The 26,565-nt window shown below is 41.8% G+C and overlaps 1 protein-coding gene across 2 annotated transcripts in view; it reads right to left on the reverse strand.

Annotated features, from left to right (window-relative positions):
* MAMDC4 (MAM domain containing 4) overlaps positions 1-26,124 on the reverse strand; it is a 343,940-nt gene extending 317,816 nt beyond the window's left edge. Inside the window, exon 1 of one of the 2 annotated variants that reach the window (XM_033959811.1) lies at positions 26,064-26,124. In XM_033959811.1, coding sequence (XP_033815702.1) covers positions 26,064-26,109 — 46 coding nt within the window. In that variant the 5' untranslated portion in view covers positions 26,110-26,124. Of the gene's footprint in view, positions 1-17,286; positions 17,528-26,063 lie in introns of those variants that run through there. The other variant, XM_033959812.1, reaches the window with a different exon arrangement.
* Between the last annotated feature and the right edge of the window lie 441 nt (positions 26,125-26,565).

Raw genomic sequence — 26,565 nt, forward strand, 5'->3', positions numbered from 1 at the left:
AGCCCTTAGTCAACGAGCATATTTCAGATAATTCCCCTCTCCCTTTTGTTTTTTTGCCAAACCCCCCTCCTTTTATTTTTATGGAATGTTTACCATTCATTTCCCTCTTGTAGCATGTATTACCTGTTATTTGATGCATTTTATGTTGGGTTTTTCCCCATGTTACTTATATTTTTTAAATTTTTTCTTTTTATTATTATAAATTTTGTACCATGTACACCGCTTTGGAATTTAAAGCAGTATATCAAGCTTAAATAAACTTGAAACTAGATGCACATACTACCTCATGAAGAGAAGCCCAGGTTATCCACAATGTGCTTACCACAATCCAACATTCCTTAAAGAACCTCTTCTTCCTCCTCCTTGTTTGGCAGGTTGATGTCTAGTGATAGCACCATGAGACTACTGCTAGGGATCACAGATGCTATGTCTAACCTGGGCTAGTAATGGGGCAGGAGCTTCTGGGGATCACTCCTGTCCCTTAATAGATGCTAGGACCCCCTTCCCATGCAAGAGTTGATGGGTGGAAGAGTATTGTAAAGAATGCCAGGAATTGTTAGGAGGTTCTTCAAGGAATTTAAGAAGAATAGGAAGGTGCCCTTTTACACCTGTGGCCCACTAGTGCATTGCTGTTAATGCAGATGCAATGCACTTAACATGTGGTAAAAGGCTTGCGCTGTGTATAATTGCATGGACAGGTGCTGGGTATGCCTCCAATGGTTCTTGCACTTTAGTAAAGAGGCCCCTAACAACTATTCTATTCTTGATTCGGAGAGTCTGTGATTGGGTGAAGAGATGAGAAGGGAGGGCAATTGTACCTCTATCCTCCAAACAGCAGGGGGGGGTGTGGAGAGGAGATATTCTTTTGATGCATGTCAAAATGCAAATTGCAATGAAAATATATTTTAATTTAAAAAGTATTCCCTCTCCATCAGAGTGTTTGGCACCTCTTTTTATACAACACTGCCAATTCTTTCCATTGAACACCCTGTTTTATTAAGCTGTCAGCTACAACAATTTATGCAACCCTGTGCCTCACAATCAAGGGTGAGACAATCATTACTGTTTACTTGCTCTGTAAAAGTGTTCAGTTTGTAAGGTGGTTACTGTGCAGTCTTTAATTTTCTAAAGTGAAATCTTTGTAGGCTACAATCACTTGAGTTCTGGAACATGATGGAAAAGCAACATTAAGATAAAAAAAATTATTTTTATGAAAAGTGAAATTGGGTTTATGGGCAATAGTGGGGCCTGAATCAAATGGCCTGAAAATTCTACAGGAGCAGAAACATACCTTGGAATCCCTATGGGTAGAAATTCCTTATGTAAGGAGGAAAAAGATAGTGATAGGAGTGTACTATTGTCTTTCCAGTTAATATATCTAGCAATTACTGTTCGCGAGCGGTTGTTATCCTCCATACGTTGGCCTAAGTGGTGTGCCCGCTCGCATAGAAAACCAGTCACAGGGGTCACCAGGCCAAGTTGTTTTGGGAGCCAAATCTGAAAAAAATGGTATAGATCTTGATCAACACGGAGATTAGGTAGCCCCACAACTCGTAGATTATTGCGGCGTTGACGATTTTCTTGGTCATCCAAACGTGTTGTCAATGTTGCCACTTGATTTTGCAAGGCAATCACATTTTCGCGATCTTGCAATGTTGCATCTTCATTTTCAGACACCCTTTGCTCCACTGCTGCAATACTCCAAGCATGTGCTTCAAAACGATCGTTAATACAGTCTACAGCCAACTGTAATTTAAGAAATTTATCTTCTAGGGCTGCGGTGACCATTTTCGAAATTTCTTGGGCCCAATCACCCCATTGTGCCGAGGTTAGAGTTGGAGTCGGTGACGTCGCCATTTTAAGCACTGAGCAGGATGATTTATGTTTAGGTGTTTTCGCCGATCTTACCGGCATTCCTATCTGATGCGTACTTTAAAACTGCTACACATATACGAGAAAGCTCTGTAGATGAGTCAGAAATAGTTTGAATAAGATTTATTCTTAGGCACACTCTCTTCTACCCACAGCCGCAAATATACCTGTGATATACAGGTTCAAAGGAATGCAGCAAGCTCCCTGCAGGGGAGAGAGATCTCTGGTAACCAAGGCTGGTTCAAAGTCACTCAAGTGAAGCAAATCCAAATGAGATCATGTTGTGATGTTGAGCACATCTGAAAATGAGTTCATACTTCTGAGCAGCTCCAATAACTCCTGTATTTGAAGGGATCTAATCTAATCTAATCTAAATCTTGGGTTTATATACCGCATCATCTCCGCAGATGGAGCTCGACACGGTTTACATGGTTAGGGAAGGAACGGAACTCCAGTGGAATTATATAAGTATGAGAGAAGAGAGGTTGGTGTGAGAGTGCCAGGAGCGGGACGGGGTTACGTTCTGGAGAAGAGCCAGGTCTTCAGATGCTTACGGAATGGTAGAAGGGGGCTCAAATTGCGGAGAGGGGAGGGGAGACTGTTCCAGAGCTGAGTGATTCTGAAAGGGAGGGAAGAGCCAAGTTTACCAACAAGGGAGATGCCTTTTAAGGAGGGGTAGGATAGTTTTAATTTTTGAGTGGATCTAGTGGAGGTTGGATTTGAGGAATTCCAGGATAGAGGGATAAAAGGAGGAAGGATACCGTGGAGGATCTTGAAGGTTAGGCAGGCACATTTAAAGTAGACCCTGGAAATAACGGGAAGCCAGTGGAGTTTGGATAGGAGCGGTGTGACATGGTCAAATTTACTTTTTGAGAAGATAAGTTTGGCCGCGGTGTTCTGGATTAGTTGGAGTCTGTGGAGGCTTTTCTTTGTTAAGCTTAGGTAAATGGAATTGCAATAATCCAATCTGGAGAGGATAATGGATTGTACAAGGACGGCAAAGTGTTTTTGGTGGAAGCAGGATCTCACTTTCCTCAGCATGTGAAGGCTGCAAAAGCATTTTTTTATCAGGGAGTTGAGGTGGTCGTTGAAGGATAATGATGAATCTATGGTGATGCCCAGAACTTTGCTAGAGAATTCCAGCTGTAGAGAGGAGCCTGTGAGCAGTGGGATGGAAGTGGGTAATTGATCAAGTTTAGGGCCGAGCCAAAGTAGTTTAGTTTTGGACTCGTTCAATTTCATTTGTACAGTGTGAGCCCAGGATTGAAGTTTGGTTATGCAAGAAGAAATGTTAGCTGCGAGATTGGTGAGGTTCGCGTCGGTCTCGATGAGGACCAGGATATCGTCGGCGTAAGTGTAGAGTGTTTCTAGGGGGGATAGGTGGAGAAGATTCAGGGAGGACATATAAATGTTGAAGAGGATGGGAGATAGGGGGGAGCCTTGTGGGACTCCACAAGTCGGTTTCCATGGGGAGGAAGAGGAACCATGTTTGGTGACGGTGTAAGAGCGAGAACGTAAGAAGTTCGAGAACCAGTCAAGGACTGTAGAACTAATGCCTATCTCGGAGAGTAGGAAGATTAGAATGTCATGGTGGACAACGTCAAAGGCAGCAGAGAGGTCGAATTGAAGGAGAACGGCAAATTTTTTGTGAGAGTGAAATTGTTGGATCTTCGAGATTAGGGAGGCCAGGAGGGTTTCGGTACTGAAGTTGGGTCTGAAGCCGTATTGATAGGGTAGGAGGACAGAGAATCTTTCCAGGTAGGCTGAGAGTTGGGGGGAGACGATGGACTCTAGCAATTTGGTTAGGAGCGGAATGTTTGCTATTGGGCGATAATTGGATGGGGAGGAGGGGTCTAGGTCAGCTTTCTTCAGTAGGGGGGTCAGTGCAATGCGTCCCATTTCAGGGGAGAAGAGGCCCGATGATAGGGCAGAATTTATGAGTATGGTGAGAGAAGAGATGGCCTGTGTGGGTATTTTCTCAAATAGATAGGATGGGAATGGATCCAAGGTGCAGTTACAGGATTTCAGTTTCAGGCAGAGTTTGAGGACCTGCGAATCGGATACTTGCTCAAAGGTAGTCCAGGATCTGTTGACTGGGACGGGGGTGAGGACCTTTGTAGTAGGATCGGGGGAGGCGGGCACCAGAGGATGGTAGGAGACTATGGGAGGGAAGGAGCTTCTCAAGGCAGTGACCTTTTCATTGAAAAAGTTTGCTAGTAGGTCCACTGATGGGGAGGAGGGAAGTATGGAAGGGTTGGTGTTGGGAGTTAAGGAGCGCCAGATATTGAACAGCATACTGTTCTGGTTTTTTGAACTGGAGATCTTGTCGCCATAGAAATTTTTCCTAGCTCTTTTGAGTGTATTGTTGTAGAGTTTAATGTTGACTCTCCAGATTTGTTTATCTGCGGGGGATTTAGATTTTTTCCAGATGCGTTCCAGGGATCGACATTTTTGTTTTAGCACCCTGTGTTGTGGGAGGTACCAGGGGGCCTTACGGGAGTAGGAGATGGTTTTGGTGGTCAGCGGGGCGAGAGATTGGTAGGTGGATTCTGAGAGAGTGGTCCAATTGTGCCAGTTGGTTGCAGAATCTGATGGCTTAGGATTGGATGAGAGAGTGTCAAGAAATTTGGACCAGAACTGATCACTTGAAATTTTCTTGCGGAAAGTAATGGACTTAGAGGGCAGAGGAGAGGTTCCAAGGTGAGACATGAAGATGGGGAGACAGAAGGTTCCTAGATAGTGGTCGGACCAGGGAACGTGGTCCCAACGGATGTCATCGGTTGAAGTTTTGTAATCCGTGAGATCGAGGAAGCTGATGAGGTCTAGTGTGTGGCCTTTTTCATGGGTTGGAGAGGGGGCGGGGGGGAGAGGCCGAGAGAGATGAGGAAATTATTGAAATCGGATGCATCTTTGCTGGAGGTGTCATCAAGGTGGAGATTGATATCTCCGATGATCAGTAGTCTTTGGAACTTAAGGAATGCGTTAGATATGGTCTCGTAAACAAGTTCGGAGGAATTGCTCCAGGGGGTGGGCGGGCGATAGAGTAATAAGATACCTAGTGGGTGTAGATGGAGCTCATCATTGATTGAGGCTAGCATATATTCTAGTGAGTGGTGGCTGCCTTTTTCGAGAAGTTCAACATTGAAGAAAGATTTGTAGAGGAGTGCCAATCCGCCTCCTTTTCGGTTTAGTCTAGGAGAAAAGAGGCCTTGGTAGCCCTGGGGGCAAATCTCGTTTTGTGTAAAATAATCATCTTTTTTGATCCAGGACTCTGTAATACAGAAGAATCCAGGATCGGAATCTGTGAGGAGATCTTTCATAATTTGGGTCTTGTTCGTGATCTCAGGTTTCTTACTGTTGAACAGCGCTGGAGAAATTTTCTTTCCCTTTTTATTTGTGCCGGGTTTTTTTTTTTTTTTTTTGTATTGTTATTTTTTTTAATTTGTGTCGGTTTCGCCGGAGTTTAAAATTCCAGGAGGCATGGAGGTGAAGGTCTCACATCTCTGGCGCACTTACGATTCCGCCATGGCGTAAGACATGAACAAAACGTTCATCCGGGACATCAGGAGTCTGGAGATCTCAGGCCTCTTACTGCTGAGCAGCGCTGGAGAAGTTTTCTTTTCCTTTTTTGTTCTTTTTAGTTTGTGCCGATTTTTTTTAATTTTATGCCGGTTTCGCTGGGATTTAAGCGAAGGTCCCGTACAACTGGCGCATTTGCGACCTCGGCATGACCCAGGATATGAGCAACACCTTCATCCGGGACATCGGGTGTCTGGGTTACTCGTCTGAGATGAGTTGAGGGTTCTGGCAGCAAAAATATAATAGACTGTGTAAAAAAACCCAAATATAAAAGCACAGTTTTATTTGAATTAGGCGTGTGCAAGAGGAGCCGTTACGCCATCTATGTGTTTTCCGTGGCGATCAGGCCACGCCCCCCTAGAGCCGACTACTTCTTAAAATTAACTCACAGTCCAACCGCCGCAGTCAGCACTAAGCCTCTTCTGAATCATCTGATATCAGCTGGCTGCTTCTTCAAGATAACTCACAGTCCAACTGCCACTGTCAGCACTAAGCCTCTTCTGATCTGTCTTTACTATTCAAATTTAACAAGCAAAGTCACACCTTCAGATGATCATTGGAAGTATTCACATCGAGTTCTCATTCACAGAGCTTGGCACTGGAAGAAATACCACCGAAGATGTAATGGACTGTCTTAAAAAAGAACTTTTTATGATAGTCTTACACAGAGCTTAAGCTGATGCTGCCATCTTGCAGAGTTCTAGCACCTCAAATTAATTACATTCTCTCTATGCTTCCTCTTTTATGCCAGAAATCATTTTTCCATTGGCTAAATAGGAAGCTATCTGAATTTATATGGAACAAGAAAAAACCTCGAATTGCTCTAGCCAAGCTGAAGGCCTCTAAAATTAACGGTGGTCTTAACTTCCCGGATTTCTATCATTATTATATTGCTTCATTAGCTAAATATGGAGCCTACTGGGTTAATGACTCCTTTTCTCAAGACCCTCCTACTTGGTTTGAAATGGAGTGTTTTCTATGCAAACCTCTACACATCTCCTGCTTACTAACGATATCAATACCTAGACATTTGAGAAAGTATTCTCTATTGAATTCAACGCAGCATGCTCTCCATCGTTTAGATAATATAGCTGAGATCTCAATTAGTGTAAGCCCACTCATGTCTCTTTGGAATAATCCCAAAATCCAAAACCATGGCAAATCCCTTTCATGGAAACGGTGGCAGCGAGCAGGTATATGGTTTGCTCATCAATTGTCTACTCTCACTACGTCAATTCCTTTTGATATACTCTGCTCCAAATACCTGTTGCCTTCCTCTGCCTATTCACAGTGGATCTCACTTATTGAAGTGCTGTCTTCTGTGCATATACGGTATGACTTCATGTCTTCCAAAAACACTATCTACCATTGGTCTTTATGGTCTCTATCAAAAGGAAAAGCTATGTCTTTTTTCTATAATATTCTGAGAGATCATTTATTCACTTTTTCATATCAACCTATGAAACACTGGGATAATATACTCACCATTCCGCTATCTGACATTGATTGGGAACTCTTTTGGTCTTCAACAAACCGCCCACTTCTATCTTCTAGAGTTTCACAATCAATGTTCTTTATTATGTGGAATGCAATATGGACCCCATTTCGCATGTGGAAAGCCAACTTAAAACTTGACTCTATTTGCTGGAACTGCTTGAAAGAGGAGGGAACTCTTGATCATATGTTTTTTCATTGTACTTTAGTCCGCTCCTTTTGGACCCAAATTTGGAATACCATACAATCTATCACTAACTGCTCAGAAGAAATTTCTATGGACATTATAATCCTTCGATCTCAACATCCCTGCTTCGCGCAATCAAAATGTCCTCCTAAACTCATTGATACCATGATTGTGACTGCTCTCATGCACATTCTGAAAAATTGGAAATCGTTTTCGTTATTAGATTATACGTTTTGGTGGAACTCACTATGTATGTATCATAGACTTGAATCATATGCATATGAGAGTAAAATCACACTCCGAATCTCCATGAATTTAAAAAGCAAGAAATCACCCTGGGGGGTGGGTTCTTCTTGGCTTTTGCTGAGTATCTTTTGTCTCCGCGCAGAAACCACGCGATAGACCCTCTAGTCTGGTGTTTTACTTTGTTCCTGGTTCTTTGTATTCGGATTGTGGTTTACTTCTTTGTATACTTCTTTTCTTAATAAAAAGAAAATTTTGAAATTAAAAAAAAAAAAAAAATATCATCCAGGAAGCCCAGACTACATAATTCCATGTATTAAAAAAGGAGGAAGGAAGAACAACGGCAGCCGCGTGGTTAACGAGTAAGGTGAAGGAAGATATTAGAGTTAAAAGAGAATCCTTCAGAAAGTGGAAGAGCCAACTGAAAATAATTGTAAACAGCATAAGGAATGTCAAGTCAAATGCAAGGCGCTAATAAGGAAGACAAAGAGAGACCTTGAAAATTACACTGGAAGCAAAACACACAGGTATATTAAAAGCAAGAAGCTGGGAAGAGAATTAGTTGGACCGCTAGATGACCGAGGGATAAAAGGGGCTCTCAGAGAAGACAAGGCAATAGCGGATAGATTAAATTAATTATTTGCTTTGGGCTTCACGAGGAAGATATGGAGTTACTGGTGCCAGAAATGGTTCAATTCTAATGAATCGGAGAAACTCAAACAAATTTCTATAATGCTTGAAGATGTATTTAAGAAGAGTATCTCGGTACTTTGGAAACTCTACACTATAAAAAAAGTACTTTGACGATGCCTCCCTTCGTCTGTTAGTATAATCTTCCATTCTGAGTATTCTTGATTATTGCAACATCATATATATGGGCGCCTTTAAAAAAATTATCAGGAAATTGAGGATGGTTCAGAATACGGCCGGCTGTCTTATTTTTGGCCTGAAGAAATGGGAACGTTACCCCTTTCTATCAAAAGCTACATGTGGTTGCCATTGGAATCTAGGGTTCTGAACAGAACAGTTCTCATGCATCTGCTACAAAACAGTATTTGGTATGTCATCGGGTTATCTCAACCCCCACTTCACTTTGAATTATAACAATAAGAGCTCTCAAAGAATACATTTGTTTGCTTTTCCCTCATTAAAATTATGTCATTATAAAAGGTTCTTTGAAAGAACCTTGTCTTTTCAGGTGGCCAAACTAAATTCATGGCTCGCCAAAATTGTGTTAGATGCCTATTATCTTGATTTTAGAAAGCAGATAAAAACTCAATTATTTAACAGGCTGAGTTCTTAACATATTTTATTCTTTTAAGATTGTTGTACCCTCTTTATATGGCATGTATGTATTTTTCTTAAGTTATATGCATATAACTTGTTGATTTTCAATGATTTGCATTGTTTGTATTACAATTAATTGTTGTGAACCGCCTAGAACTTTTTGGGTATGGCGGTATATAAAATAAAATAATAATAATAATTATTATTATGTAATGGGCCAATATGACAAAAGGAACAGTAGCAAAGTATCTAGACCAGTTAGTATACATCACAAAGTGCTGATAGAATTGAAAAATTTACTTGCAGAGCTATTGTTAATTTGTAATTTTTCTTTAAAATCGATCATAGTACTGGAAGATTGGAGGGTGAACAACATGACGCCAATTTTTTAAAAGGGTTCCAGAGGTGATCTGGGAAATTATAGACCAGTGAGTCTGGCATTGGTACCAGGCAAAATGGTAGATACTATTATAAAGAACAAAATGACAGAACATATACATAAGCATGGACTAATGAGAGAAAGCCATCATGGATTTGGTCAAGGGAAATCTTGCCTCACCAATCTACTGCATTTCTTTGAAGGAGTGAACAAACGTAGATAAAGGAGAGCCAGTTGATATTGTGCATTTGGATTTTCAAAAGGCATTTGACAAAGTATCTCATGAAAGGCTTCTGAGGAAATTAGAAAGTCAGGCAATAGGAGGTAATGTCCTATAAAGGATTAAAAACTGGTTGAAAGATAAAAAACAGATTAGGTTAAAATGGTCAATATTTTCAATGGAGAATGGTAAATAGTGGGGTTCCCCAGGGGTCTGTGCTAGGACCGCTGCTTTTTAACATATTTATCAATGATCTAGATATAGGAATAACTAGTGAGATAATTAAATTTGCTGATTTCACAAAGATATTCAAAGTTGCTAAATCGCAAGAGGATTGTGAAAAATTAAAAAAAGGACCTTGTGAGACTTGGAGACTGGGCATCAAAATGACAGATGACATTCAATGTGAGCAAGTGCAAAGTGATGCATGTGGGAAAGAGGAACCCAAACTATAGCTACCCAGGAAAAGGATCTAGGTGTCATTGTTGAGGATACACTAAAACCCTCAGCTCAATGTGCGGTGACAGCTAAGAAAGCAAATAGAATGTTAGGAATTATCAGGAAAGGAATGGAAAACAAAGATGAAAATGTTATAATGCCCTTGTATCACTCTATGGTATGGCCGCTCCTTGAATACTGTGTGCAATTCTGGTCGCCATATCTCAAAAAAGATATAGCGGAATTAGAAAAGGTACAGAGAAGGATAATAAAAATGATAAAAAGGATGGGTCTACTTCCCTATGAGGAAAGGCTAAAGTGACTATAGCTCTTCAGCTTGGAGAAGAGACATCTCAGGGGTGACACCTCAGGGGCTCTGGACCACACCTCCTCTTCAAGCCTTACTTATACTAGTCTCTTGCAACGCATGCCGAAGGAGCACACTTATGGAGCAAGTAATGCTCCTTAGTGCGCACACTGAGTGCGCAAAAAAACCTGAAATTTTCAACCTACATTACTAGCAAGGCTATCCTCCTAACCTTCTTTATAACAGATTTTGCAGCTAATCAAACTGACAATAGCAGCATTATGGACTCAACCCCAACACATACTCCAGTTCACTGGGGACGCAGACCAGCCAACACCCACAGGTATGCTCCGGCATCTTCCACTCAACTCAACATTATTCAAATACCTACACTTTTTCAATCAGAAAGCCATCACCAAATAAGCCCTCTTAACGTCAGCCTCATAAACGCAAGATCTCTGAAAAGTAAGTACCATAGTATTCAAAATTAAATTATTCAAAATTCACTAGACATCCTTTATATTACAGAAACTTGGCTGTTAGATGGAGATGAGGCCTATATCGGCTATGCCTGTCCCCCTGGCTTCACCTTCCAATGTAACCATCGAGCTGGAAAAAAGGACGGGAGTAATCTATAAACATCTGATTATTAAAGAATTTGGAAAATCACCACCCCGAGCACTGATTGAGTATCTGCAATTCAAAATGAATGCCGAACCCGAACTTGATATCCTTCTCTTATATGTGCCACTGCCAATTAACAGAGATCTGATCACACATCTTCAATCAGCACATCAACAAAAAATCAGTTGATTCTTGGCAATTTTAATGTTCATTTTGATGAACCAGACAATGCTATCACATCAGAACTACTTAATTTCCTGTCAAACTTAGATGTAGTTCCCATAATATCCAAACCAACACATATCGCCGGGCACACATTAGACATGGTCCTCATTTCAAAACATCTTTCCCCTGACTTCTCTCTCTCAAAAATCTGTCCTGTTCCTTGGACAGATCACAGTTTAATCTCTTTACAGCACTATCACAAACAAACCACACACCTATATCAGGCCAAAACAACATCCTATCGCGATTACAGCAAATTAGATCCTACTGCCATGAACTCAATAATCAATCTAAAAATTGAAGACCTTAAGAACTTATCAATTGAAAATCAAATAGTAAGATGGGATAATCTATGCAAGACTCTAATGGATAACCTGGTCCCCACTATAACGAACTTCAGCAAGAAAACAAACAACCCATGGTATACAGCAGAATATTACACGACCCATATACAGAAAGCAAATACTCCTCAACACTATTCTTAAACTTAAATCTTTAACAACATTTCACGTAGTGTATTGGGAGCTACTAGCACCCTCACTGCACAGGATTTGGCTATTTCATAGATAAAATACAGGGGACCAGAAACCAATTCAAAGCAAATTCCATCATGGACTTCGATCACTCAAACCAAGACATTTTTCTCCCAACATCAAAATATGCTCATTCACATTACCTGACATTCAATGACTGTTTCAAATGATGAATACAAAAAGTACAGATACAGTTTCACTTCCGTCATGTATTCTGAAAAAATTCTTCAGTATCTTACATTACATTACATTAGTGATTTCTATTCCGCCATTACCTTGCGGTTTAAGGAGTTGTTAGATATTTAGATAATTAGGTGGATTACATAAGAATTGTCAAGAACTTAAGGTGACACATGTTGGGTAATTAGAAACATTTTTTATTTGATAGGGGTAGAAAGTGTGGTAGGTGGAGTTTGGGAAGGAACTGGTCATGTTAAATAGGTTTTATGTATTTTTTGAAGAGTAGGGTTTTAGTTTCTTTTTTGAAGGTTTTGTAGTCTGTGGTCGAAGACAGTAGATTGGTGATTTGTCTGTTTAGTTTTGCTGCTTTGGTGGCCATTAGGTTGTCATATAGTTTTCTTCGTTTGATGTTTTTGGTTGGTAGGTGTTTGAATAGTGAGTGGGTTCTCCTATCTGGTTGAGGTGGATTGAGTTAGTCGGTTGTTCCAGTAGGTTGGGCTTTCTCCATTAATAGCTTTGAATAGTAGGCAGTAGAATTTGAAGTCTACTCTTGCTTGTATTGGGAGCCAGTGTGAGTTGTGGTATGCTTCTATGTGGTCATATCTTTGGTCATATGTGGTCATATCTTTGGTCATATCTTTGGAATATGTGGTCATATCTTTGGAATATACATTCACAAAATTATCACAACTAGTTTGGAGGAAGGGATCATTCCCAAAACATGGAAACACTCAACTATCCACCCAATTCCCAAGGATCCTAAAGGAAACCTTAACGATCGTGCCAATTTTCAACTGATAGCAAAAATACCCTTCCTAGCAAAGTGACGGAGAAAATAGTCTTTAATCAGGTATCGGAATTTATTGAGAAAACTGGAGCTTTACATCCACACTAAACAGGTTTCCGACAACAACTCTTGACTGAACATTCCTTAATAGGCCTGACATCTTCTTTCCTCTACTTCTTGGATCATCTTCAATTTGTCCTTCTTATATCCCTGGATTTATCATCTGCTTTCAACACAATAGGCCGCCATCTCCTATTAAGCAGACTTAGATCATTAGGAATAAGTGAACAAGTCTTCCAATGGTTTCAATCATATTTCTCTGAGCGTTCATCAAAGGTGGTCTTTAATAACTCATCTTCCAGTACAATTTCAACAAACTATGGTATCTACAAGGTTCAATATTATCCCCTTTATTGTTCGACATCTTCTTGGCCTCCTTACTAACTCTTAGCCAATCAATTGGATTTACAACATTTGCCTATGCAGACGACGTTCAACTTCTGTACCCCTTAGATCCGAATTCTACAGAAGAAATTTCTTCAGTCAATAAGAAATTATCAGAAATTTCCAAATGGCTACATGACAACAAACTAGCTCTAAACACAGCTAAAACTGAAGTCATAAGAACATAAGAATTGCAGCTGCTGGGTCAGACCAGTGGTCCATCATGCCTAGCAGTCCGCTCACGTGGCGGCTCTCTAATCAAAGACCAGCGCCCTAACTGAGACTAGCCCTATCAGCGTACATCCTTGTTCATCAGGAACTTGTCTAACTTTGTCTTGAATCCTTGGAGGGTGTTTTCCCCTATGACAGACTCCAGAAGAGCGTTCCAGTTTTCTACCACTCTCTGGGTGAAGAAGAACTTCCTTATGTTTGTATGGAATCTATCCCCTTTCAACTTTAGAGAGTGCCCTCTCGTTCTCCCTACCTTGGAGAGGGTGAACAACCTGTCTTTATCTACTAAGTCTATCCCCTTCAGGAAGGGCAAAAATTAGGATCACATATAAATATTAACAACATAACACTACAAGAAATCTCAAAAGTTAAAATATTAGAGGTTATCCTAGATCAGAAACTTAATTATCATGAACAAATAAGTACATTGGTTAGAAGCTGCTTTTACAGACTACGCATGATTCAATCATTAACCCCATTCCTCGAAGAAACATCTTTGAATATTCTAATACATTCATTGGTCATATCAAAAATAGATTACTGTAATGCATTATACAAGAGAATAACACTAAAGGAATTACGCAGATTACAAATAATAAAAAACACAGCAATAAAAATAATTACCAAAAAGAAAAACTTTGACCATGTTACTCCCCTTTTACAGAAAGCTCATTATAAATTAGCACTATTGACACATAAAACATTAATAAACAAAGCTCCCGCATTCTTAGAAAAACACCTGATTCCATACGCTCCAACTAGATCCTTAAGATCTAACGAGAAATCCCTCCTTTCAGTCCATTCCCTAAGATTCATTTACACTTGGAGGGACACGATATTCTCCATTACGGCACCGCAAACATGGAATTCACTACTGATTTATATCAGTGAATGAAAAGTTACTAAACAAATTTAAAGGTCTTTTAGAAAGCTGGCTCTTCAAAGACGCTTTCCAATGAATTTTTTGGATTCTCTTGAACTCAAATATTCCTCTGACAGCTATTATCCCTATATAAGAAAATTAATGGGTAACAATTTCCTATCCTAATGTTGTAACCCTATATGTTCTCTTTTTCTCCTAAACATTGTAGTTCAATCTGTTTCCCTCTTGTTTCATATATTGTCAGAGTCTTTAGGTACACTTTTTTTTTACTATAACCCTGTTTTTTTTGTTTTTTAAAATTTCTTTATTCATTTTAAAGCCATAAGTAAGTGCACAATATAATACAATTATATAACTCTATAAAAGCACTTAAATACAATTACAATTATAATCTATGACAAAAGATATCACTCCCTAATTATATCTAAAAACCACTCAAATTGGGAAATTGAAAAATGCATTCCAACCCGCCCTCATACCCACCCACCCTTGACGTGTACGACCAAAGGGCATAGTCACCAATCACTCTTTGCAAAATTTTGTCAATGGCTCCCAAATCTTCAGAAACTTCTTATAATGTCCCTGATGAATGGCCATATTACGTTACATCTTAAAAATGTGAGAGAGAGACTCCCACCAAAAGAAGTCTATCCCAGTTTTTCCAATTCCTTAGAATAAGCTGTATGGGAACCCATGTCATAATAAAGATAAGTTTATTATTATGAGCTGATATTTGGCTTTTAGCTCTCATCATAGTGCCAAATAGCACAGTGTCATATGTTAGTGCCACTGGATTTTTCATTACTTTGTTTACATGATCTCAAATGGATCTCCAAAATTGAAGTATCAAGGGACAATAAAATAATAAATGATCTAATGTCCCAGGTTCGAGATGACAGTGCCAACACCTATTAGACTTGGAACTATCTAATTTCTGAAACGTGTTATGCCCCTACCTGGAATACTGCGTCCAACACTGGACATAGTACTACTTGAAAGGGTCCAGAGAAGAATGACAAAAATGGTTAAGGGACTGGGGGAGTTGCTGTACAATGAGAGGCTAGAGAAATTGAGCCTCTTCTCCCTTGAGCAGAGGAGACTGAGAGGGGACATGATTGAAACATTCAAGATATTGAAGGGAATTGACTTCCCCAAAGTCCCTCCTTGAGGGCCAAATCCAGTCAGGTTTTCAGGATTTCCCCAATGAATATGCATGAGATCTATGTGAATGCACTGCTTTCAATGCATATTCATTGGGGAAATCCTGAAAACCCGACTGGATTCGGCTCTCAAGGAGGGACTTTGGGGACTCCTGTAGTAGAGAATGAGAGGACCCTCTCCAAGGTAAAGAGAATGAGAGGAAAGTTAAAAGGGGATAGACTCCGTACAAACGTAAGGAAGTTCTTCTTCACCCAGAAAGTGGTAGAAATCTGGAACACTCTTTCAGAGGCTGTTATAGGGGAAAGCACCCTACAGGGATTCAAGAAAAGGTTAAATAAGTTCCTGCTGGACCAGAACATATGCAGGTAAGGCTAGACTCTAGTAGGGCACTGGTCTTTGACCTAAGGGCCTTCGTGTGTGCGGACTGCTGGGCACGATGGACCACAGGTCTGACCCAGCAGCGGTAAATCTTATGTTCTTATTTTCTGGAGTTTGTCCCACAATCATGATTTTATTAACATAATCATGATTTTATTAACATTCAACAGTAGTCCATGATCAAACATCCAAGTACACACCACCTGCATACACAGACTCAATTTTTGTTCAAGCTCTTGTTTCTGATCCCCTATGGCACACATGTCAAACATAAGGCCTGCGGGCCGAATCCAGCCCACCTGGCCATTTTATGTGGCCTGTGGTGATTGTGCTGTATCCAAGCGCCTGACCGTGTAGCCTCAGTCCCAGCAGCGCTCCAAGCGCCTCATTGCACTGCCTCAGTACCCATTTGCAGGAAGAAGGACCCAGTCCCAGTATAAAAGCTAGGGCGCTCCACACAAGTGCCCGACCATGCTTGTTGTTATTTTCAGAACAAGATTAATGCACAAGGATGGCGTGTGATATGGTGTCTCTTAATAAAAAATTTGGCCCAAGGATGGCGTGTGATATGGTGTCTCTTAATAAAAAATTTGGCCCGCTACTTAGCCTGTGTTTTAGATTTCGGCCCAACTGATTGAGTTTGACACTCCTACCGTATAGGGAAGAAAAATAATATGTCATCTGCATAAATTCTGTATTCCACATTTATGAAAAACCTTTCCTAAGGTAGACATATCTAATCTAATCTAATCCTTAGGTTTGTATGCCTCATCATATAAATGTTGAACAGCAGTGCTGATAAAGCTGACCCCTGTGGAACACCCTTTCTTATCATCATCCTCTTAGATACTTTGTCCTCCTCTCACATGAAAAGATCAACCTGTCAGATATGATGTAAACCAGTTAAGTACTATTGGAGTGAAGTTCTTTTTTTTTTTGTTTTTGTTTTAACCAGTTAAGTACTATATCCCTAACTCCTAAACTCTTCAGCTTTGAAAGCAATATCGACAAATCCATTGTATCAAAGGCTCCAGAGAGATTGTAACTATCGAAGTCTCTCAGAACGGCCAACAGCACCCCAAGTGGTCACAGGAAATATTACTGGCCTGGGCGCGCTACTCTGGATTGAGTCAGCCCTACAGGGTTGCCAGAAAATTCTTATGAAGGTTTTAATAGTCAGAATGGGCCAGAGCCCTTCAATAAATTCAAGTTCCTCCAAAACAAAACACCAAAGAAAACTCCTGCACAGCTTTCAGGATTTTCCTGCTCCAAAACAAAGAAAAAAAACTTTACTCTTGTCTTCCCAAAGGGTTCCTCTTATTTTCAGGAGTCCTCTGCAACAGCCTGCCTAAAGCAGGTTCCAGGTAAGTCCAACTTTAAACAGTTATTCAAGTCAAACATAAATGAGTCTCCAGCTGCTAGCAAGCACAGCTGGGGACAGGGAGTTTGCCACAAGTTTGCCTTTAAAACTTCATCAATCGCTTTCCAAAATCCCTCCCAGGATGACAGCAAACTTCTCCCCAAAGTTCATGGCAAACTTCAGCTTCCTATGGGCTTAAGCTCCCAAATGCACAAAAAATCAAAAGAAAAAAACCAACCCACAGTTTCTCTTCCAGGCACCAACTAATGCCCAACCCCCACACAAAAGTCCAAACAGAAAAAACCAGCTAGGGTTTTAAATGCAGTGTCCTTAACCCAGTTCAAACAGCATATGCAAAACCCCCAAAATATTCTCTCATAGGGAAACAGCACATTTGCAGCAACAAAAAACACAGTCTTTAAAAAAAATAATAATAATGTTCCAAACTTAGCCAGCTCAAAAACAAACACTCACAGCAGTGCCTTCAGGAATGCCTGATAGCCAAACCTATATCCATCAGTTCAGGCTCTTGAAACAGTTCTGGGGGAATCAGCATTTCTTGGATTTCCATTTGCTCCTCCTGGGCTGGAGCTGAAACTTCAGTAGAGGAACCTGCCTCTACCTCCAAAGGGTTGGCTGATTACCCTGGCTTAGTCTGGGAAGCTGCTCCTCAGGGAGAGGCCCATTCCTTTTCCCTATCCTCTCCAACAACCTAGTCCACTCTGTAGCCTTTGTAGTGGAGCCACACCCTAACCTGCTTGCTCTTAGTCTGAGGCGCTCTTGGGCTCCCCTGGTGGCTGTTAGGGAGAATACCTGCCTTTCTAGAAACAGGACTAGATTTAAAATCACGGGGACCAAGGCAGGCACGGAGCCTGACTGGTCACAACATCTAGGGAGATCAGACAATACGCCTGGCGTTCATCCATCCCCTTCTTTAGTGTGTCTAATACAGATTTTAACAGTAACTCAACACTGTGAGTTTTCGAAAACCATACTGGAAGGGATCTAGGCACCCAATAATCTGCACATACTCCTCTGTTTGTTATATGTGGAAATTGCAGGGAAATAAGATTTTATGTATGTGATATATAAACACAAAAAACAGGGAGGAATGGAAGGAAGTGTAATACAAAAATATCATTCCAAGACAAAAGCACCACACAAGCCAAGAAGCTAGCTTATTACTTAAACAAAAGAAAAGCCTCAAACAAACGGAGAGGTGTACCCACACTTTTCCACCCAAGCATCATAGGCAAAAAACTTTCGCACAAGTTTAAAGTTAGCAGGTGGGAACAAAAAATAGCCAAGAATGATTAATGGTAAATACCACTGAACACAAACAGGCCAGGCCGATGATCGTTTCGTGGCCGGTAACCACTGCTTCAGGGCCTCAGCACCAAATGTAGGCTATCAATACACAGATCCTAACTGCTGCTTTCAACCTAGCTAGATTCCAAATAATAACAGATTTTATAATGCTTATCCTAAGAATAAGCAGTAGATTTCCCCAAGCCATATCAATAATGGCCTAGACCAGTGTTTCTTAACACGCAGTATGCATCTCACGCCCCTTTCCTCCTTAAAGGCTGTGCCTCCACCACCGAGGATCCCCTGCCCGCCTCCCTTACTGAAGTCGACCCAGAAGGCTTCTCACCGATGTTAGAGGGAAGTTTTCCGGGTCAGCGGGGGATCCCAGCTACCTACTTCAAGATGAGATGTTCCTTCCAGCCTTCAGCGGCACTTGTTGCAGCGATGAGTTAGTGGCTCTTTCACGCTGCACGTGGCTGACCCGGTAGCCTTCTCTCTGACATCAGAGCTGATGTCAGAGTGAAGGCTTGTGGGTCAACCACATGCAGCATGTAAGAGCTGCTGCCCCCGCATCCCTGCAACAAGTGCTGCTGAAGGCAGAAGGAGCAGCCCAGTTGGACGGCCCTGAAGGAACCGAGTGCGGCCCTAGAGTGAGCAAGTAAGGGAGAAAGGGGATATGATCTGGGCCAAAGGGAGAAAGGAGGGGGGAGGAGCATATTGGGACATGGGAAGGGCACAATTCTGGGACAAAGGCTGGAAGGCAGGGGGGCATGAACTTGGGACACAGAACGGAGGGAGGAAGGAGGCACTAACTTGGGACATAGAAGGGAGGGAATAGAAAGGGAGAATTGTTGGGTGTATGTGTGTCAGAGGGAAAGAGATGGTGTACATGGGGAAAGGAAGAAAGAGGAAAATTGGGCATATAAAAAGAGAAGAATGAGGTAGAGATACATGGGGTAGTGGCGTACCAAGGAGGGGGCGTTCGCCCCGGGTGCAGCCTTAGGGGGGTGCACAGCCGGCCCAGTCCCTATCGCGCTCCCTCCCTTTTTACTGCTGCCCTCCTTACTGTTGCCGCCGAGTTGAATCAGCTCCCTTTCTCCCTCCCTGCCCCTTACCTTCGTGGCACTTTCACACATACCCCTTACCTTTGTAGCGCTTTCACCCCCCTGAAACATGCCAGGTCCAACAAACCTCCCTGCCCTGTGGCCAGCGATGTCTAAACTGCCTTCTTCAGAGCGTTGTAGTTGCATATGGCTGCCGTAAAGGTTGTCTCTGACTCAACTGGAAGTTGCATCAGAGATGACCTTTACGGCAGCCATATGCAACTACAACGCTCCAGCTGCTGTAAGAAGGCAGTTTAGACATTGCTGGCCACAGGGCAGGGAGGTTTGTTGGACCAGGCGTGTTGAGGGGGGGGGGTGAAAGCGCCACGAAGGTAAAGGGGAGGGGAGAGAAAGGGAGGAAAGGTGGGGCGGAGAGGAAAAGATGCTGAAGGGAAATGGGTAAAACAGAGGGGGGGTGAGAAGGACGCTGAAAGGATATGGGGAAGACAGAGGTGGGAGAAGGACTCTGAAAGGACATGGAGAAGACAAAGGGGGGAGAAGGACGCTGAAAGGACATGGGGAAGACAGAAGGGGGAGAAGGACACTGAAAGGACATGGGGAAGACAGAGGGGGGAGAAGGACTCTGAAAGCACATGGGGAAGACAAAGGGGGGGAGAAGGACACTGAAAGCACATGGGGAAGACGGAGGGGGGAGAAGGACACTGAAGGGAAATGGGGAAGAGAGTGGGGAGGACTCTGAAGGGAAATAGGGAAGAGAGAGTGGGGAGAAGACACTGAAAGGAAATGGGGAACAGAGAGTGGGGGAAGATGCTGGAAGGGAAGAAGACAGAGATGCCAGACTATGGGGGTAAAGGAGGGAAGAAGATGGGTGCCAGACCAATTTGGAAGGGGGGAGAAAGGGAGAGGCACAATAACAGAGGAAATAGAAGATGCAGAGAGAAGAGAGACAGTGGATGGAAGGAATTGAATGAGAAGATGAGGAGAGCAGAAACCAGACAACAAAGGTAGAAAAAAAATTATATTTCTTTTTCGTTTTGCTTCATAATAAAGTAGTATATTAGTTGTGTTGATAAAAATTTATAAACAAAGCCCTGCCAGCTGAACTCTTTCTCCAGATCAGCAGCCAGAACTTTGATTTATAAGGAAGGAATAAGCTAAATATTGCAATACTGAGGCTTGTATGGATGCTGCAGGGACGGTGACGGGGCAGTGAAGGAAATGGCGGTGACAGAGCGGTGAAGGGGACAGTGCAGTGATGGGGACAGATTTTTTCCCCGTGCCATTCTCTAGTGCTCACGTCAAAAGCTTCCCTCTGACTCAGCTTCCTGTTTCTGCTTTTGATTGAGCACTGCATTGCCGATCTGAAGTTCTGTTGATGCCAGGGGCAGAAGAAGGCCCGTTGCTGATCTTAAGTGTCATCACGGGGGGGGGGGGGGGGGGCGTTGCTCTCTCGGACCAGGGGGCAGTTGCCCTAGTTGCACTCTCCTAACACTGTTCCTGTCATGTGTGACTGCAATATTCTGTTAGCATGATATTTCTGTGTAGCATTCTATAATAAATTTGGCTTGTTCAGTTTTCTTGATAGTAGAGGGGATTTATGTGAAGGGAAGGGGAGACAGGGATTTTGTTGGTCCTTGCTCTGTATATTTATATTTATAAAATGACAATTGTACAGAATATTGTTTCTTTTTATACTTTAATAAAATATGTTCAATATAAAATCATAACTGAGACTCGTGCGGATGGGATCAGATGGTTTGGGGGGACTGAGCTTTCGGAGATGGGGCGGAAATGTGTTTTTTAAATTTCAGTCTTGGTAGTTTGCCGGTCCATGAAATAATTCTTTTATTTCTGCCAGTCCAGTACACCAGCAATAACAACTATGCTACCAATGTAACCTCCACTTACACACTTCCTGTAAACTGTATTTATCCTTGCCCCGAAATTATCTATTTACCATTCTAATTTATCATCGGTTCCTCCATTGTAACCCGTTTATAAATCTTTTGTAAGCCGTCTTGAACCGCAAGGTAATGGCGGAATAGAAATCCCTAATGTAATGTAATGTAAAAAGGTTGAAAAACACTGCTCTAGAGCAGAGTCGGCAGCTGCGCTGAAGTGTAGGAAGGTCCCCCGATGACTCGTCTGCCGGCTTTGCTCCAGAAGTAAGTTATATCGGAGGAGTGGACCCTGCAGATGCAGTCATTGCGGGTCCTTGCCATAACTCCCTGCATCTGCTGGGTCAACTCCCTCCGACGTAACTTACTTCTTCTGGAACAAAGCCTGGAGTCATCGCGGGACCTTCCAGCATGTGGCTGCCGACTCTGCTCTAGAGCTAGTACGTAGGAGTGGGGTGGACTGGCAGCCGGCAGCTACAGTCATCGCGAGAAAGGAGTAGGACTGCTGGAATGAAAGAGTGGTGCAGGGAGAGAAAGGGGGCAGGGTGGTATGGAAGGGTGGTGCTGATGGAATTGATGTACAGGGAAAGGGGAGAGTGACATAAGGGGGAAGGATACTGGATGGAATTGGATTGGAGGGAAAGAAAGGGGGCAGATGCTGATTGAAGAGGGGTGGATGGAGAGAGAAAGGGCAGACATTGGATGGTAATGTGACGGGTAGAGGGGGAGCCTATGCTGGATGGAAGTGCAGTTGGGAGAGATAAGGGAGCAAATGCAGGAAGGAAATGGGAGGAGAGAAAGAGGGGAGCAGACGATGGAAGTGGACAGAGAGAGGAGAAGGTACTAGATGGAAGGGGTAGAGAAAGAGGGCACATGATGGAAGGAGGGGATAAATAAAAGGAGGGCACATAATGGAAAAGGATTGAGTTAGGGAAATACTGGAGGGGGTGAGGAAAGAGGTGGAGAGCTGTAGGTAGACAGTAAAAAAGGAAATTGATGAGAGGATAGTAAGAACATAATCTAGATCAGTGGTCTCAAACTCGCGGCCTGGGGGCCACATGCGGCCCGCCAGGTACTATTTTGAGGCCCTCGGTATGTTTATCATAATCATAAAAGTAAAATAAAACAGTTTCTTGATCCTATGTCTCTTTAGCTATAAATTACAATATTATTATTAAGACTTAACCAAAAGGAAAGATTTATAAACTATAAAGAGTTTTACCTCATGCAAAATTGTTATTTCTGTAACTATTTTTTTCTGAGGACCTCCAAGTACTGACAAATTCAAAATGTGGCCCTGCAAAGGGTTTGAGCTTGAGACCACTGATCTAGATGGATGCAGAAAATAAATTGAAAAGGAAAATGAGGGAAGAAAGGGATTGCAGAAGAGAGGTGTGGGAGAGGGAAGGAGAGGAGAGAGATGCCAGACCAATGGGGGTGAAAGGAGAGATGGAAGGGGGAGGCATACAGTTTCTGGAAGGGGCATAGAAGGAGAGAAGATGCCATATAGGGGCAGAGAGATGGCAGACAGTGGATGGAAAGAAGACAGTAACAAGAAGATGAGGAAAGCAGAAACCAGAGAAGGCAAAGGTAGAACAAAAATTTTCTATTTATTTATTGCTTTAGGAGACATGTGTCACTGTTTCTGTTGTGTTGCATTGTATGCAGAGTCCAGCTTCTTGCTGGTTCAATTTAACCTTTGTCTATGTATTTCTATTTTATCCCCCCTTTTACAAAACTGTGGAGCGTTTTTTAGCGCCAGCCGTGGTGGTAGCAGTTCTGATGCTCAGAATTCTATGAGCGTCAGAGCTGTTACCACCTTGGCTAAAACCTACACTACAGTTTTGTAAAAGGGGGAGGGGTTAGTTTGTGATGACATTCCATACTAGGCGAAGGTGTTTTCTGTGTTCAAAAGACATGGTTTTCTGTTAGGATTGACGGTGTAAGATTGATCTGTACTAGTCTGGCTTGTTTAGTTTTACAATGGGTGTATTGCTGTTGTACTGATCACTGCAGTATGTAAGATGCTGCCTTTTCCTAGGTACTCATGTGTGACGTGTGGCTTGTTACTAAAAATCATGTTTTTCGTACAGATGGAAGAGAGTGCCAAAAAATGATGGGCCCCGGGTGGCACATATGCTAGGTACGCCACTGGCATGGGGAATAGGAGAAGAGGGAGACATGTTGGATATGGTGGTGGAGAGAGACGAGAGGGACAGATTGAAGGGGATGCAAGGGGGAGGAATGATGGAGGGAGAGATGTGGCATAGTGCTGGAGAGGGGTGATAGAAGGAGAAATGAGCATGGGGCAGGTGGGCAGTGGTGAAAAATGCTGCACATGATCCGGGGAAAGAGAGAGGAAGAAATGTTGGATGTGGCAGTAGAGGGGGTGGGAGAGATACACCCTGAATCTCTCTTGCTCTCTTTCTCATGGACTCATGGATGAACAGAGACAGATGTTGGTTGGGGAAGTGAATGAGGTCCGGAGGAGAGGAAGCATGCAGGAGGCAGAAAGAAAGAAATATTGGATACACAGTCAGAAGGAAGTGCAACCAGAGACTAATGAAATCACCAGACAACAAAGGTAGGAAAAATGATTTTATTTTAAATTTAGTGATCGAAATGTGTCAGTTTTGAGAATTTATATCTGCTTTCTATATTTTGCACTATATTTGTCTATTTTTCTATAGGTGTTACTGAAGTGACTTTGCATATTTTAAAGTCATCTGTCTTGACCTCTTTGAAAACCCCCCCGAATATAAATGATAATTATAATTAACATTTTCTCTGTGTACAGTGTACTTTGTGTTTTTTTAATTTTGTGGTTACCATTATGTATTAATAAAATTATATTGTGTGTATATGAAAAATGAATAGAAAAATTACATTACAATTAGTACTATTATTATGGGGTGGACCAGGGGCGGAGCTTGGCTGGGTCTAAGGCGTGGCTTGGATGGGGGTACCCAGCTGATAGTTGTTAGACTTAGGGGGTACTTGGCTTGAAGAAGTTGAGAAACACTGGCCTAGACTTCCCTTTTAGGAATTTATCCAAACCATTTTTAAATCCCACTAAGCTAACTGATTTCACCATATTCTCCAGAAATGAATTCCAGAGTGAAGACATATTTAAATCCGCTACTTAGTAGTTTCATTTCATGCCCCCTGGAAAGAGTAAACAAGCGATTCACAGCTACCCTTTCCACTCCACTCAGTATTTTATAGGCATAACATTTCACCCGTGTTTGAGTGTTCATCCCTCAGTGCCTGATTTGCATATGGAGTTACCCACCCCCTCTGTCCACTCACTCAGCTATTAACATTCATTAACTGGATACAATCCTCCTGCAGTCAGATAAGTGGTAAACAGAAACCTCTTTTCAGTTTTAACACAAACGGATAACTGCTGGTTTCAAGCCCATTATTCACAAACACCTCTTTCTAAGCTCTGTTAAAAACCCACTCTCATTCAGGGTTTCATATACATAAAATATTTTTTAAAATGTAGTGATTACAGATGGTACCAAAGTTCACATGAAAAGAAATTTTTAAAAAATCTTTCACAGCCCTTGAAGGGAAGGAAGTTTCAAGTTTATTAGGTGTTTATATATCGCCTATTAAGGTTATCTAAGCGGTTTTACAATCAGGCACTCAAGCATTTTCCCTGTACCTATCTGTTCCAGTGGGCTCACAATCTATCTAACGTACCTCAGTCTCAGCCATTGCAACAACTAGGCTGCACTCAGAAAATGTCACCACTGCATATTGGTTCTAAAGCAGAGGTTCTCAACCCAGTCCTTGGGGCATATCTAGTCGGACAGGATTTCATATCCAAAATGAATATGTATGAGACAAATTTTCATGCTCTACCTCCATTGCATACAAATTTATCTCATGCATATGTATTGTGGATAGCCTGAAAATCTGACTGGCTGGGTATGTCCCAAAGCCTGGGTTGTGGACCCCTGTTCTAGAGTGATCCTTGGACTGTGGCTTCCCAGTCAAGCATTATTACTGTAGTGGCTGGGGGAGGTGGTTGGGTGGGGTTAAGAGTTAAAACAAAACAGGGGAAATTGTTTGGGTACTTATCAATGAAGATTGCATAATTATAACACTAATGACCAGGGGATTATTGCTGCCCAGTATAGGTTGGTTCCAAATGAATTGCTAACCCAAAAGGAACATAAAGAAAATGCCAGGCCAAAAATAAAAATGAGGCAACAGTTTAATCTCTGAACAGATATGGCATACACAGTGTCATTGGGAGCTGACAATCCTCTCTCCTACTTTGCAATGACTAGTTGTAAGATTGAAAGGCCATGTCATTTCCAAATGTTTTTCAATCCTCAGACTCAAGGACTGAGTTGAAGTCCAAAAACCTTCAAAAATAAAAATAAAAGCCAAAATGGTCTTATTTTTTTTAAAGACATTATTATTTTTATTTAAATAAACACAAGGTTTACTATATTAGCTCTTCTTATTATAACCATTTGAAGTATAGAACGTGGCCAAGTTTAGACAAATTCAACATCAGAAGGGCCAAACCCTAATAAGAAGACTCTGTGCTCCTTTCAGCACACCCGGCTAATGCTGCAGTGAATGTAGCTTGGAAAGGGAAAGAAGCCTTTTTTTCTGATTGTTAACTGTATGGAACAGTCTTAATTACACAGGATTTAAAGAGTTTTCTACACATTGGGCATAATTCACGATCAAGCTAAGGTATTAGGGCTGGACTTGGACAAATTTCTTACTTAATATTTATATTTCTCGATTACAAGAAAATCATCCTGGAAAGCCCTATAAACCTATTAATCCAATAGAAGGCAGTAAGTACTATTTCGTGCCTATATTTATATTTAAAAAAGTCCAATGAAAAAGGTACCACCTCATTTCCTTTGTTTTATTTCTTTTTATTACATTGGAAAGAGGCCTAACACAGCCACCACACCATTTCACATATAAAAAGAGGTAATGAACTTACCAGGTCTGAGAAGCAGAAGAGCAAACAAAAGATATGTTCCATGCATTTTCCAAGGAGTAAGGTTAATCTGCAGGGGAGAATGGTTAGGTTTGAAGTACGAGGCACCTTGCTGCTTTCAGGTAGACACCTGAAGTGGCTGGGAATCACTTGTCGAAAACTGGACTTTCAACTCTTATTATCATTACTGAGCATATCACTGCAACTTACAGAGAAGTGCATTCCATAAGAGAAGCGGTTTCACAACAGTGCTCTCTGGATCTTTGGGACCTGCCTGTGGTATATACCTGTTGTACACTTCCTTGGATGAATCTCTTTAGAAAGGTAGCTACTAAACCTTAAGACATGAGATCCAATATCACTTCCATTAATATCTAAATCTAGAAAGGCCTAAGGAAGTCTGTTTGTGCCCAGGTAAACATCTTACTTACAGTATAGTATAGAGAAATTGTCCAAGATCATAGGCAGTCAGTGACTCATCTGGGTAGGCTACGGTGGGTGGGAC

The sequence above is a fragment of the Geotrypetes seraphini genome, chromosome 10 (genome assembly GCF_902459505.1).
Source record: "Geotrypetes seraphini chromosome 10, aGeoSer1.1, whole genome shotgun sequence".
Lineage (NCBI taxonomy): Eukaryota > Metazoa > Chordata > Amphibia > Gymnophiona > Dermophiidae > Geotrypetes > Geotrypetes seraphini.